This window comes from Electrona antarctica, assembly GCF_951216825.1.
Source record: "Electrona antarctica genome assembly, chromosome: 21".
NCBI lineage: Eukaryota > Metazoa > Chordata > Actinopteri > Myctophiformes > Myctophidae > Electrona > Electrona antarctica.
In genome coordinates this window covers 40,573,705-40,587,507 of record NC_136802.1, presented here as the reverse complement: position 1 = coordinate 40,587,507, position 13,803 = coordinate 40,573,705, and the positions used below count along the sequence as shown (strand labels likewise).

The 13,803-nt window shown below is 43.6% G+C and overlaps 1 protein-coding gene across 1 annotated transcript in view; it reads right to left on the bottom strand.

Moving 5' to 3' along the window:
• The window catches only part of LOC306914386 (netrin receptor UNC5D-like), a gene marked incomplete at its 5' end in the record, with an annotated part of 78,299 nt that extends 64,715 nt beyond the window's left edge, over positions 1 to 13,584 (bottom strand). Inside the window, one exon of the mRNA XM_079491381.1 lies at positions 13,554 to 13,584. Coding sequence (XP_079347507.1) covers positions 13,554 to 13,584 — 31 coding nt within the window. The remainder of the gene's footprint in view (positions 1 to 13,553) is intronic.
• Positions 13,585 to 13,803: the final 219 nt, after the last annotated feature.

Below are 13,803 nucleotides of genomic sequence, written 5' to 3'. Positions count from 1 at the left end.
CTCTCAGACATTAAGATGCTTCGAGCTTGTAGATCTGCTACCATACCTAACAGTTTTGGACATATGAGGTCTCCACACCCAACAGAGTTGATAAGTTACTGACAAAGTCACAAAACCCTTCTTGATTCGTATTTCTGTTAAAACGAGTTCCTGGAACGTTTCTGGAAATACCCGTAGGTGCAGATCCCTTCCAGTCAGATCCTACTTGTAGACGACTCACAGAGTGGAATGAACCCCGAGCATGTTACCGTCCAGCTGTGGACAGACAGCTGGACGCGTTAGGACTAGGAGGACGTGGGATGTCACGGCGTGTCCACGTGCACAGGACGAGTGACAGGAAGCATGGCAGGAAGTCCCACAGTGATGTACGACCGACCCGCCTGGGGAACGACGAGGAGATTAGCAGAGCAGAGGAAGGGGGGGGGGGGGGGAGTGTGTGTGTGTGTGTGTGGGGGGTGAGCGTGAGAACCAGTGATGTCACCACTACATCCTCCAGTGACCACTGAGAGAGAGAGAGAGAGAGAGAGAATATGGATGTATAACTATCTCTGACAGAAAATGCACAATCTTTTATAGTCTCACAAGATAGTATTACTCAAAGTGTTAATATAACACAGCTCTGTTTACATGTTTATTGTATTGTCTTATCTTGATTGTTTTGTTCCACTTTTGCTTTGGCAATGTAAACGTATGTTTTCTCATGCCAATAAAGCTCCTTTGAATTGAAATTGAATTGAGAGAGAGAGAGAGAGAGAGAGAGAGAGAGAGAGAGAGAGAGAGAGAGAGAGAGACAGAGAGAGACAGAGAGAGAGAGCAGGGGGGAGGGAGTGAGTGAGAAAGAGAGAGGGGAGGAGGGAGAGGGAGAGAGGAGAGAGAGAGAGAGAGAGAGAGAGAGCAGGGGGGAGGGAGTGAGTGAGAAAGAGAGAGGGGAGGAGGGAGAGGGAGAGAGGAGAGCAAGCGTGGGAGAGAAGAAGAGAAAGATCGGGAGAGAGGGGTGAATGACTTGAGAACATAAAAGATTGAGGCTAAGTTAAAAAAAGTAAAGATTCTTGATTATTTGAACACATGCAGGACCACAATGGAAACAAGCCATTTTAAGTTATCCTTTTAGCATTAATGTATAACTGTACCTCTGTACCTTTTTGCAGACTTTTAATAAAATATTAAATGAATCAAACTAATTAAGATATACCATTACTAGGTAATTGGTTCAGTCAATGCATAAATACTTAGTTGACTGTGTTGTATACGGCATATTGTAACAGTATAGGAAAATACACTTTTGTAATTTCACATCAGTGGATGATGAAGGGATGATATAAAGTATTTAAATGCAAAAGCAAGCAGACAAACCAACATCATTTTGGCACATAAAGCCAATTTATGCTTCACCCCACGGCACGCCATGAAAACAGCACATCTACAAGCTCACAGCGTGTCATCGGCACTCACTGTCAAATGAATGTTCATTCGACACATACAGTATGATGTCATCACGATGACATCACGCTAATGAGCATGAATATTCACGCTCATTAAGCAGAGGGAGGGACATCTTTTGTTTTCACCTGCATGCTCCTCTCATCTCCTCCGCTCAACTCTCCTCTCCCATCCTCTCCTCTCCTCCTCTCTTCCCCTCTCCTCTCCCATCCTCTCCTCTCCTCCTCTCTTCCCCTCTCCTCTCCCATCCTCTCCTCTCCTCCACTCTTCCCCTCTCCTCTCCCATCCTCTCCTCTCCTCCTCTTTTCCCCTCTCCTCTCCTCTCCCCCACTTCAATCCTCTCCTCTCCTCCTCTCTTCCCCTCTCTTCTCTTCCCCTCTCCTCTCCTCTCCCCCTCTCCCATCCTCTCCTCTCCTCCTCTCTTCCCCTCTCCTCTCCTCTCCCCCACTTCAATCCTCTCCTCTCCTCCTCTCTTCCCCTCTCTTCTCTTCCCCTCTCCTCTCCTCTCCCCCTCTCCCATCCTCTCCTCTCCTCCTCTCTTCCCCTCTCCTCTCCCCCACTTCAATCCTCTCCTCTCCTCCTCTCTTCCCCTCTCCTCTCTTCCCCTCTCCTCTCCCCCTCTCCCATCCTCTCCTCTCCTCCTCTCTTCCCCTCTCCTCCCCTCTCCCCCCACTTCAATCCTCTCCTCCTCTCCTCTCCTCTCCTCCTCCTCTCCTCTCCTCTCCTCTCCTCTCCTCTCCTCTCCTCTCCTCTCCTCTCCTCTCCTCTCCTCTCCTCTCCTCTCCTCTCCTCTCCTCTCCTCTCCTCTCCTCTCCTCTCCCCCTCTCCAATCCTCTCCTCTCCTCCTCTCTTCCCCTCTCCTCTCCCCCTCTCCCATCCTCTCCTCTCCTCCTCTCTTCCCCTCTCCTCCCCTCTCCCCCACGTCAATCCTCTCCTCCTCTCCAATCCTCTCCTCTCCTCCTCTCCTCTCCTCTCCTCTCCCCCTCTCCAATCCTCTCCTCTCCTCCTCTCCTCTCCTCTCCTCTCCCCCTCTCCAATCCTCTCCTCTCCTCCTCTCTTCCCCTCTCCTCTCCTCTCTTCCTCTCCTCTCCTCCCCTCCGCTTTGATTAGGAGAACTGCTTGGATTCAGGCAGCATGGTGTATCACTATAGAAACTAATATTTATTTCAATAACTGCATATCGTTGCTTTTTTTTCTAAATGAACGTGCTAGCTACTTGATCATACTACAGCGTTACACAAAAAGCATCAATAGTATAGCAGATTCATCCGCAAGTTGTAAAGCTTGCAGATCTGCAACTTTTTGTGAATGTGAATCCTGAAAAGTAACAGTTTTGGACAACCTAACAGGGTTTCCACCAGACAGAGACGATGTGTGTCTGACCATAGATATTAAAAAAAAAGAGATGCCACATTGGCCGCTGCAGTTCGTCGGAGCCATGTGTGTCGACGGGAGTGCGGATCTCACGAAAATATGTTTTAAAATATCTTTAGAGCTTATTTTTTTATTTCCTTTTCTGTAAGCAACAAGCTATATATGCTTAGATGATTTCTATTTATATTAGGATAAATGTGCGCGACTGTAAAGACGAAACGGAAGTGGCGAGGAGGCTCCACTTCCACTTTATAGTTTACTCATGACAGCTCTTCCGTTGCTCCAGACTGTATGATGAAAGCATTTGGAAATTGCGAGAGGCAACAGTCTGATAACGCAAGACTAGTCCTCCCTCTATCCTTTATAACTCTATGCACGCTATACGCCACGCTGCCACTCAAATGACTTCTGGTCAATCACATCGCATCTTTTCCGGGACTTGTCTAGGACTTGTCAGACCCGAACATCCGCTCTGTGGCAAGGAAGTTTAGAGAAGGAAAGGTCATGGTCACGTGACACTTTCATGGGAGCCAAATCTCGCACCGGAAGTTACATGAATACAAAGCAGTGCATGGAGCAAGCTGGACCAGCTCATAACAAACATAATTTATGAACCATTGAGACCTGTGTCATATAATCGGTTCAGGAATGTTAAAGAAGACATATCACAATTTCTTTTCAAATCACTTGCTTTTCGATGTGCACAGAGTGCACAGTACATCATTTATTTGAGCAATTTAGAGCAGCAGGTATCGTTTCTGTTCCGGGGGTATCGCGAGATTTGGCTGCTAGACAGGAAGCGATACTTGGCACGTTCAGAAACATACTTTTTGCTCTTTAGATACTGTATCTCTATAAGAATTACAGTGTATACACATCGAAAAGCAACACAGCAGACAATAATGTGTTATATGTCGATTACTTTACAAAAGATCTCAGTCATTCAGAAATAGTGTTTGTTCATGAGCTGGTCACTGAGCTCTCATTGACTCCAGTGCATTCTGACGAACTTCCGGGTGTAGTTTGGCTCCCATGGTGCGACAAATCTGCCGTGGGGAATCGGTGACCGTACCTCCATTTCATATACCTTGTCTGTGGTTCGCATGCATCCGCTCATGCTTTCGCTATGCTGGGCAAGGAATCTCGGCTAAGCTTTGTCCCCTCTCGAGAACACATGCCCCAGAGCCGGAATGTCTACAGTTGGAGGCCATCGATATTGTCCTTTTCTTTTTGCTGAGGTTTGCGTGATCTGCGCAAAAGGACAGTTAACCCATTTTGGGCGGGAACCCCTTTTGGTGTTTTAAACATGTTATAATTTAGCTATTGAAAAATAGCAGATCTACAAGCTCATAGCGCGCCACCGAGTGGCGCGCTACGAGCTTGTAGGTCTGCTATTTTTGAAAAATCGTGAAAATATTTATTTCAGAAAACTGGAGGATTTAGAAGGATTTTTTTAAAATTTTGAGGTCAGGCCTAAATGGGTCAAATGATAAGGGACAATATCGGTGGCACCCAACTGTATGTGTCCGACAGCCCATAACCCTTGGGGTCTTACTCATTTCTTTCTTTTTTTTTTTTTTTTTTTTTACAAATCTCTATATTGCTTTTGGACAGACAAGACAAAAATACAATATTGTGACACGTGATGAACACAAAGGACTGCCTTTTGGACAAAACAAAATAAATAAACCAAACAACCAAAACAAAAACAACAAAACACAATGAAAACGGCATTAAACAGAAACCAGAAGCAAGTTCAAAATGTATTAGGTGTGTCCAAACAAAGCATAGTTAAAAAAATCACACCCGTGTGAAGTGAGGGGTGCTCTTATCATCATACGTCATCTCACGAACTGAATTTATGTGATTGTTTAGCCGATTTGCTCGTCTACATATGACGTAAATTTTCCCTTCATTGGCATTCAATGTTTGTGTTGCCACAAATTTACGTCATATTTGGCGGACATTTGACCTAATTTCTCATTTCATTGTCAATGGCAAATATGAGACGTGTGTGGACAAAAGCGGTATATAGGAGGGGCTGGCGCCCCTCAAAAATAGACAATACAAGACAGACAATAACCAACCAAAATCACATTCATACCACATGGGTGCAAAGTAACACAAACACAGGGTGTCCTGAATTGTCCAGCAAGGGTGCACTCACTGCACAGCATACCATATGGGTGCAATGCCCTCATCAGCGAGTGCCTGATTTGACTCAAAGTCAAAGTCGTACGATTTGTCACACACGTTACCGCAGTGAATGTTGTTCTCCGCATTTGACACATCTCTTGGAGCGGCGAGCTGCAGCCAAGGAGCGGTGAGCTGCAGCCGTGCATTGGGGCATTGGGTCCCAATTTTACAGTCTTTGGTATGACGCGGCCCAGGGATCGAACCCCGACCTCCCGGTTTCAGGGCAGACACTCTAACCACAAGGCCACTGACTCCCATTTGCTGAAAGTTTCCTGTCTCTCTCTTCTTCCACTCTCTTGCTATCAAATAATTGCCCCCAAGAATAACTTAAGAAAGTGACAAAAGACATAGCTAAAGATGTCGCTGCAGCTAGCAGCACGTGCAGTGGCCTATTAACAACTTCCTCCCCGCAGTGCCAGGAAACCCTAACAGGACTACTTTAACTTTTCGCTCAGCGGGGCAGTTTTCGACGGCATCCCATGCTCAAGGCAACGCAGATGTTGCTCAAATTCTGATTTGGCTGAACAGGAGTGTAGGAACGATTTGATTAAATGTCTCATTACATCTTCATTTACATTTTTTTATATATATCTGACCTCAATTACACCCAAAAACTGTATTATATAACTTTGAACATTCAGAGGATTTGTCTCACAAAAGTGCTGTGATTGGCCTGTACTTTGATGTAAAGTCCACTAATCCTGCCCCCTTTCCTCCCATTTCCTCATTTCAATGGGCATTCTCATTATCTAACTCCACTTGTAGTTTCCTGGTACTGTAGATGCTTTTTCGGGCAAGCTTTGAAAGAAACCAGGGATTCACATACTTTTATGGACATTACGGTGGCAGAGAGTAGAATACGAATTTTCCCATGTTTGAGTTTCACATTTTGGAGCTATCAGATTGTGATGAGGTTAATCTGCAGAAGTGCAGACATGTGACTGTATTTAAAACTTAAATTACAATATCAGTCACCTGAAGCAGAGACGTGTGTTTTCAACAAGTCTAACATTCATTAGAAAGTCAATATCAGACACCAGAAGCAGAGACGTGTGTTTTCAACGAGTCTAACATTCATTAGAAGGACAATATCAGTCACCACTCACCAGAAGCAGAGACGTGCGTTTTCAATAAGTCTATCATTCAGAAGGACAATATCAGTCACCAGAAGCAGAGACGTGCGTTTTCAATGAGTCTAACATTCATTAGGACAATATCAGTCACCAGAAGCAAGGACATGCATGTGGGTTCAAAGAGTTTGAAGTTGAATGTGCTTGTAGGAATTGCAGGGGACCGTGTCTGATTAAATGAATATCAAATATCTAAATATTGAATCAAGCAACTTAATAACGGCATGGGGTGCTCACAAAAACCAGCGTAGACCTTCCAATGAACTCAGAAGTGTTTTAAATGTTCCATGTATTCATCTCTAGTGTATAGATAGGGCCTAATGCATGGGCATTGCGGGTTGCAGTGTGGTAAATGGTGAATGGTGCATTTATATAGCGCTTTTATCCATGCTTTACATGAATTGTGCATTACATTCACCCATTCACGCACACATTCATACACCGATGGCGGAGGAAACCATGCGCGGCACCAACCTGCACATCGGGAGCAATTAGGGGTTCAGAGTCTTGCTCAAGGACACTTCGACACTAACTCTGTGCGGTGGATATACTGTAAGTGAATGGCGTCGTGTGGGACGGTTCAGGGACTGAAGGCAGTGACAGATGTTCTGAGAGACACACAGGGTCAGCCCCAGACAGGAACTCAGAGACCAGGGGACCTTTTAAAAATAGACACTAAAGGGGGGGAGAGACCCACCCGACGGCTGCCCTGACCCCCATAATCACAGTGACCACCAGGGAATGAGTGAATGCCACCACACAACACGTCTCACTGTGCATGTCACCCATTCCACACAGGCCTCTGTCTCTCTCACCCATTGTACTAACTAAAATGATAATCCTAAACGACACAGCCGGGTGATGAAGTTAGGCTACTGCAATGTCGAAATACTTAAGAGTAAAAGTGAGTATTAAAGTACAAATGTACAGTGGCGTCGACATGTACTCACAGTAGCAAACTCTACTCAGTCAGTCAGACTCATTTCACAATCATATTATTGGTTGGATTTAAAAACTAAATAAAAATAAACATATATCATGAGCTGTTTTTCCTTCTTCTCCTTTGTACATAATAGTGTTTGTTGTGGATGACATGTATTATTATGCTACTGTATGTTGATGAATTGAATACATGATAGGACCACAATGGAAACAAGTTCCTAGGACTTCCTAGGACCCCCCCCCCCCTCTCTTCTCCCCTTTCCTTGTTTTCTTGGGGAAATAACATGATGGGAACTGTGCACAAAACCCACTATTTTACTAGTAAAACAGTGACGTGGACAATAAAGATGATTCTTATTCTTCTGATTCTGTGGGTAGCTTAATCGATAATAATTCATCGTAATGTTTCACTTAAAGGAGAATTCCATACTAAAAGGCTTTCTTACCTTTCTTTGTAGTTGTTACGTCCCCACCAAAGAGGTCCAGGTGTTATTTTGTGCAAAAGCTCCTTATTGGCTATTTCCCCTACCATAAGCCCTAAATTAATTGCATTGAATGGGAATTGAATGGGGCTATGGGGTGTTGTGCTAATTCGCTTATTTCCTTTGCTCAAAATTATTTTTTTGTATATATCCTCTCTTCATAATGTAAATAATATCCCATGCGGCACACTTTACTACTTATTTCGATGGAAATAAGCGAATTAGCACAACACCCCATAGCCCCATTCAATTCCCATTCAATTCAATGCAATTCATTGAGGGCTTATGGTAGGGGAAATAGGCAATAAGGAGTTTTTGCACAAAAAAAACACCTGGACCTCTTTGGTGGGGACGTAACAACTACAAAGAAAGGTAAGAAAGGTAAGAAAGCATTCTAGCATGGAATTCTCCTTTAATGTGTAGGCCTATGTCTTGTAGTCTAGCTGCACATATATATACTATAGGCTAAAATAGTAAAAAGATAGGCCTATCATATGTTTATGATTAGTTATAACTGTAGTCAGTGGATTAAAAGGTACAATATTTGCCTCTGAGATGGAGTGGAATACAAGTATAAAGTATTACAAAAATCACACCGTGTGAAGTGAGGGTCGCTCTTATCATACATCATCATACATCATCTCATTCCGGCCAATCAGAATTTGCATCCTCACCTTCGTCTTCGATGTTTGTGTTTACACAAACACTCAAAGCTGGCCATTCATTGTCAATGGCATTCAATGTGTGTGTTGGGACAAACACTCAAAGCTGGCCATTCATTGTCAATGGCATTCAATGTGTGTGTTGGGACAAACACTCAAAGCTGGCCATTCATTATCAATGGCATTCAATGTGTGTGTTGGGACAAACACTCAAAGCTGGCCATTCATTGTCAATGGCATTCAATGTTTGTGTTGGGAAAATGTTTGCGTTTACAAAAACCCTCAAAGCTGCTCAAAAATATAAATACAGTACTTTGAATTCAATTCTTCTACCAGTCAAAGAGAGAGAGAGTGACTGTGAGTGAGTGAATGCGTGAGAATGGCTGGTATGTGATCTCCAGTCCGACCAGCCCTCCCTTCAGCAGCTGTGATGTAGTGAGAGAGTGACTGGAGTTAAGTGACTCTCTCTCTCACTGCGTGCATGCTTAAGTTAAGCCCTGTTTATGGTTAGCCCGTACTACGGTATATGACTGACTCGCACACCGAAAATAGCCGATCTACAAGCTCACAACGTGCCGTGGACGTGACGCATTGTGCGCTTGTGGATCGGCAATTTTCTGCACACGACACTGTCGGTGTGTTGAGGAGTATACATGAAGCATTACTAGCCATTCATTCTTATTATCACATGTCAGGCGAATGGTTATAGTGTCGTTATAATGGTTATAGTGTGTAAACTAGTTTATGATGTTTTAGGCATGTAGGCCTAACGATATATCGTATGTCGATATATAAGATCGATATGTTTTGCCTCCAGCACATGTATGGTTCACTCAGCTTGGTACTGTGGCTGCTTTGGAGAGGTTATCATTTAAGATGAATAATCAGTTGGATAAACATGATTCGAAGTGGAACGTGTTCCTCAGTCATGTTGCAGGTCCTTGATGTGATCCATGGTCAGGCAATGCCCTTTTGATTGTTTACTGTATTAGTATACATATGATACGGTTGATGATGCTGCGTGTTTGGTCGTGTAAACTAATTTAAACTTTTAATTTGATGTATTTGTTTATCTTGTCTATCCTTGTTTTATATTATGTTTCTGTGTTCATACATAATGTCCATGCATACGTATTCTGTTGTTGTTGTTGTTGTTGCTTGTGTTCGTTTTTTCTGTTTTCTGTTTTCTGTATTTGTAAAAAATCCAAATAAAGTACTGATCATAAAAAAAGATATATAAGATCGATATAAACTGGTGGTAATTTAAATCGATTCAATAAAAACATGTTTCACAATCCAAGGATTTGAGATTTGTGTAAAAGGTTTCTTGCTTGCTAGTTGCTACACAGTATTGAAAAGACGATAGTAGCCTAATAGTTGACTTAACTACCTCAGGAATTGAAAAGAGGGCTTGAAAAACGTATTGTCCATTGAATTTGACATCAAATGGAAATGTGTCTTTGGCACACCGGCAGTCAGTTTGCAACAATAAAAACATTACGTATAAAACACACAAATGCATTAAAAACGCATTCACATAACGCAGCAACAGTGATCGTGGGCTGTGGGGATTAGGTGGTGGAACTATTTAAACATTTTCTTATTTAAAATGTTCACAGCAGTTGGCACAAACAAAATCTTGTTTTTTTTTACTAATTTCACTCTAAAGCCTCCTGCCTGATGGTACAGTTGGGTGCCACCGATATTGTCCCTTATCATTTGACCCATTTAGGCCTGACCTCAACATTTTCAAAAATCCTTCTAAATCCTCCAGTTTTCTGAAATAAATATTTTCACGATTTTTCAAAAATAGCAGACCTACAAGCTCGTAGCGCGCCACTCGGTGGCGCGCTATGAGCTTGTAGATCTGCTATTTTTCAATAGCTAAATTATAACATAATGTTTAAAACACCAAAAGGGGTTCCCGTCCAAAATGGGTTAACTGTCCTTTTGCGCAGATCACCCAAACCTCAGCAAAAAGAAAAGGACAATATCGATGGCCTCCAACTGTAAGTTGGTAACAAGTCAAATTCAGGGCAAAGAGGGTGGGTATAATCATTGTAAATCTGAATTGCCTTTTTGGTTGTGGAGCGGTTGAATATGAAGTTGCAATTGTTTGTCTCCAATGATCTTGCTAGCCTGCATGATTTCCATACCAGGACATGATGTTAAAAGTGAGAACACTCTCAGTGAGTGACATTACAGTCTACCATGGTCAGGGTGTTTAAGTATCGTAAGAGGAAAGGAAGAAAATACTGGATTTGTGTAAGAGAAATAATAAGTCCTTTGTCTGGGGAAAAAATTGTGTTTAAAGATTCTTGAAAAATCATATTGTGAACCTACAGTAACATCGTGATTGGAATCGTATCGTGAGTTGCGTGGATCGTTACATGCCTATATGTTTTAGTACAAGTGGATCCACTGCTTGCACTGTAGCACCTCGATCTGTCCCCGAGTGAACTTAACGAGACGAGTCCTGCACAGGACAGGAAGCTAAATCCACCCCGAAATACTTCCCTGTTATGCTGCCTGGAGTATTTTAACATCCTCCATCATCACGGTTTAATCACAATCATTGTACACAGTACCAAAGTTGCAAGCTTGCGGGCTCAGAGATAATTTTCCCCCACGGGTATAGACTTTTGAACAGATGTCTGTCTGTCCGTCCGTCCGTACGTCCGTCCGCCCGTCTGTCTGTCTGGATTTTGATTGAAGTATTTATTAACGGTTTGCAGAATAGGTACATTTCAAGCACGAATACAAAAACTGTTAACTGTGGGCGACACCATAAAGCATTACACTTGTTTACAGTAGGGTCCTGTCTGTCTGTCTGTCTGTCTGTCTGTCTGTCTGTCTGCCTGCCTGCCTGTCTGTCTGTCTGTCTGTCTGTCTGTCTGCCTGCCTGTCTGTCTGTCTGCCTGCCTGCCTGCCTGCCTGCCTGCCTGTCTGCCTGCCTGCCTGCCTGCCTGCCTGTCTGTCTATCTATCTATCCATCCTGATCAGGTCAGGTGGTCATATTGAGTGCACAGGGGGTGAGCAGTTAAGGGGTTAAGTGTCTTGCTCATGGATACCTCAACACACAGCATGGGACTTGAACCTACAACCTAGGACATTCAGTTTCCCAGGTGATCTCGGTCATACCTCTAATAATACATAGAGCACTTCTCCAGACAAATATACTACTACTACTACTACTACTACTACTACTACTACTACTAATAGCTGAAAAGTATTTTACATAAAACTGAAGAGATCAAATCAAATCAAACAGCATGCTAGTGTGCAAAAAGTAGTGTGAAATAACAGGCCCTTTTTTAACATAATGTTGGGATGAATGTTCACCAATTAAGTCTGTATTATTGCCACATAAAATCCTAATTATTTGCCTGGCTCCAGCCCTGAATCGCTAGCCACAACCATTAAAAAGGGTGCATGGTCAAGCTAGTCAGGTCACAAACTGCTGGGTGGATTCTGAAACAGAACCACACTGCCATCTAGAGGAAATAAACAGGAAATGCCCAAATTGAGTGCAGCAAGATTTTGCTCATTTTGAGACTGAGGTATCGTATCTGAGGTATATGCCGAGTGCCGAGATACACTTGCATTTTGAATTCCCAGAGGAAGGAAAAAGTCCCTCGACACCCTTCCCAACCCGTCCTTAATTGTCCAATAGGCACGTTAGCAAGAGAGGAGACATGGCATGATGGCACGCCAATTGGTGTCCTACATTCTCATCCATTCGTGGCAGCGGTGGCCGAACGGATAGCGGCGCGGTCTAGATACCGGAAGGTTCCCAGTTCGAACCAGCCGTCCGACACGTTAAAATTACCACCGCTGAAATGCCCTTGAACAAGGCATCAACCACTACGATGAAATGTGTTCTATGAGCAGGGCCTGGCTGGAAACAAGTTCTTGAGCTTAGCCCAGATACCCTGGGTAAATATAGATTTCATTTCATTTCATTTCATTTCATTTCATTTCATTGAGATGCATGGTAAATGACGGGATTTCTCCATAAAAAAATAATCGATCGTTTCAGTAAAGAGCTTGTTCAAAATGTCTTATTTCAGGAAACTAGAAATACAAAATGTTAGGGTGAAACTATGCAACTCAATCAACTTTACCGTCCGACAGGAGTTTTCATGTTGGAATAGGCCTATAGTGATTACGACTGATCAAGCCACCCATGCAAAGTGATGGCAATAATACTAATGTCAATCAATCATTGATTAGTATTATTGCCATCACCTGCATAGGTGGCTCAATCGTCTAACTTTCAACACAGCCGTGCAAAAATAACACTGACAGCTATGAGGTGAAAGCTTGCCATCAGCAAGTTAGCAACAGTTGGTAAACTTAAACTATTTGGATTGGAATTGTCGCTTTACTTTCGGGGTGGGGTAAGCAAAGGCTAATTGTCCACTCCAAGTCTCCTGTCTACATTTCAACTCAGTCAAGACACATAACATCACGTAACATGTCTGCAAAATGCAGAAATATATTTGTAAAACTCAGCTTAAAATGTGTTTCCTGTCAAATTCATAAGTTCATAGTGTAAAACAACAACCTATAGTTTGGTTTAAGCTCACATCCAGTCAGCTGGTGTAGAGCAGACCCATGGCCTATACCCTCCGGGGTAGCCAGTGTGCCTATCTGAGCCTCCTGTCATAAAGATGGCTCTGGTCAACCAGGATCGCCCCAGGTGGTCTATTTTGAAAGCATCTTTGCACAGTAAAACAATAGCCTAGGTATTTGAACAGCTGCTGTAAGCCAAGGCCTGTGGTCGCAGGCCCTAAAGATAATATCAGATCAAAGATCACTTTGGTAACTTGGCTCTCCCCAATAATTATCTTGAGAAGTCAAAGAGTAAAACCTACAATTTGGAATGACTGTCTCTCAGCCAGAGATTGATATGCAAATAGACCTTCAGTTCTAGGCACTTTGGTGAGACACCGGAGGGAGATGCATGCAGGGAGAAATGGCTTGCAGAAGTTAAAGTTAAAATGTACAATTATTATGACTAACCATGTAGTTATGAATATGCTATATGATTCATAATACACCACACCGACGTGCTAAGGGGACCATTTAAAACAAAGGCGGCTTGCATGCTGTAGTTTGCTACTAAACAGACATTTGCATGCGCAAGGGCTGCCAAAGTAGGCTATCTTTTGTTGTTTTTCTTGTTTTTTCGGGGCCAGCTCTAAACTGACTGGGCCACGGCCCCCGTGGCCCAATGGACCCTACGCCGGTGATCGGGGTTCTGGTCTCGAACATCATACCCCTTCCTCAGGTGACCCAGCCAGGGTGATCAAGTCCCGACTTACGTCCCAGCCAGTAGCCCTCGATCAGTCCCATTACGGCAAGACCAAGGCCACACAATCCGTTGCTCCGGAACTACTCTACTGGGACTGGGAGGATCAGCAATCTGGCGCATGGAGGGACTAGGCTCTGTGGGTTGACTCCTGTCCGGGCCCCTCCTACGTCTCACCAGGTCCACTCCTGCTCTCACCAGGCCCAGCTGGACCTGTGCGTTGCACCAGACTCCCAGCACCAGGCACTTCACTCAGGAGTGGT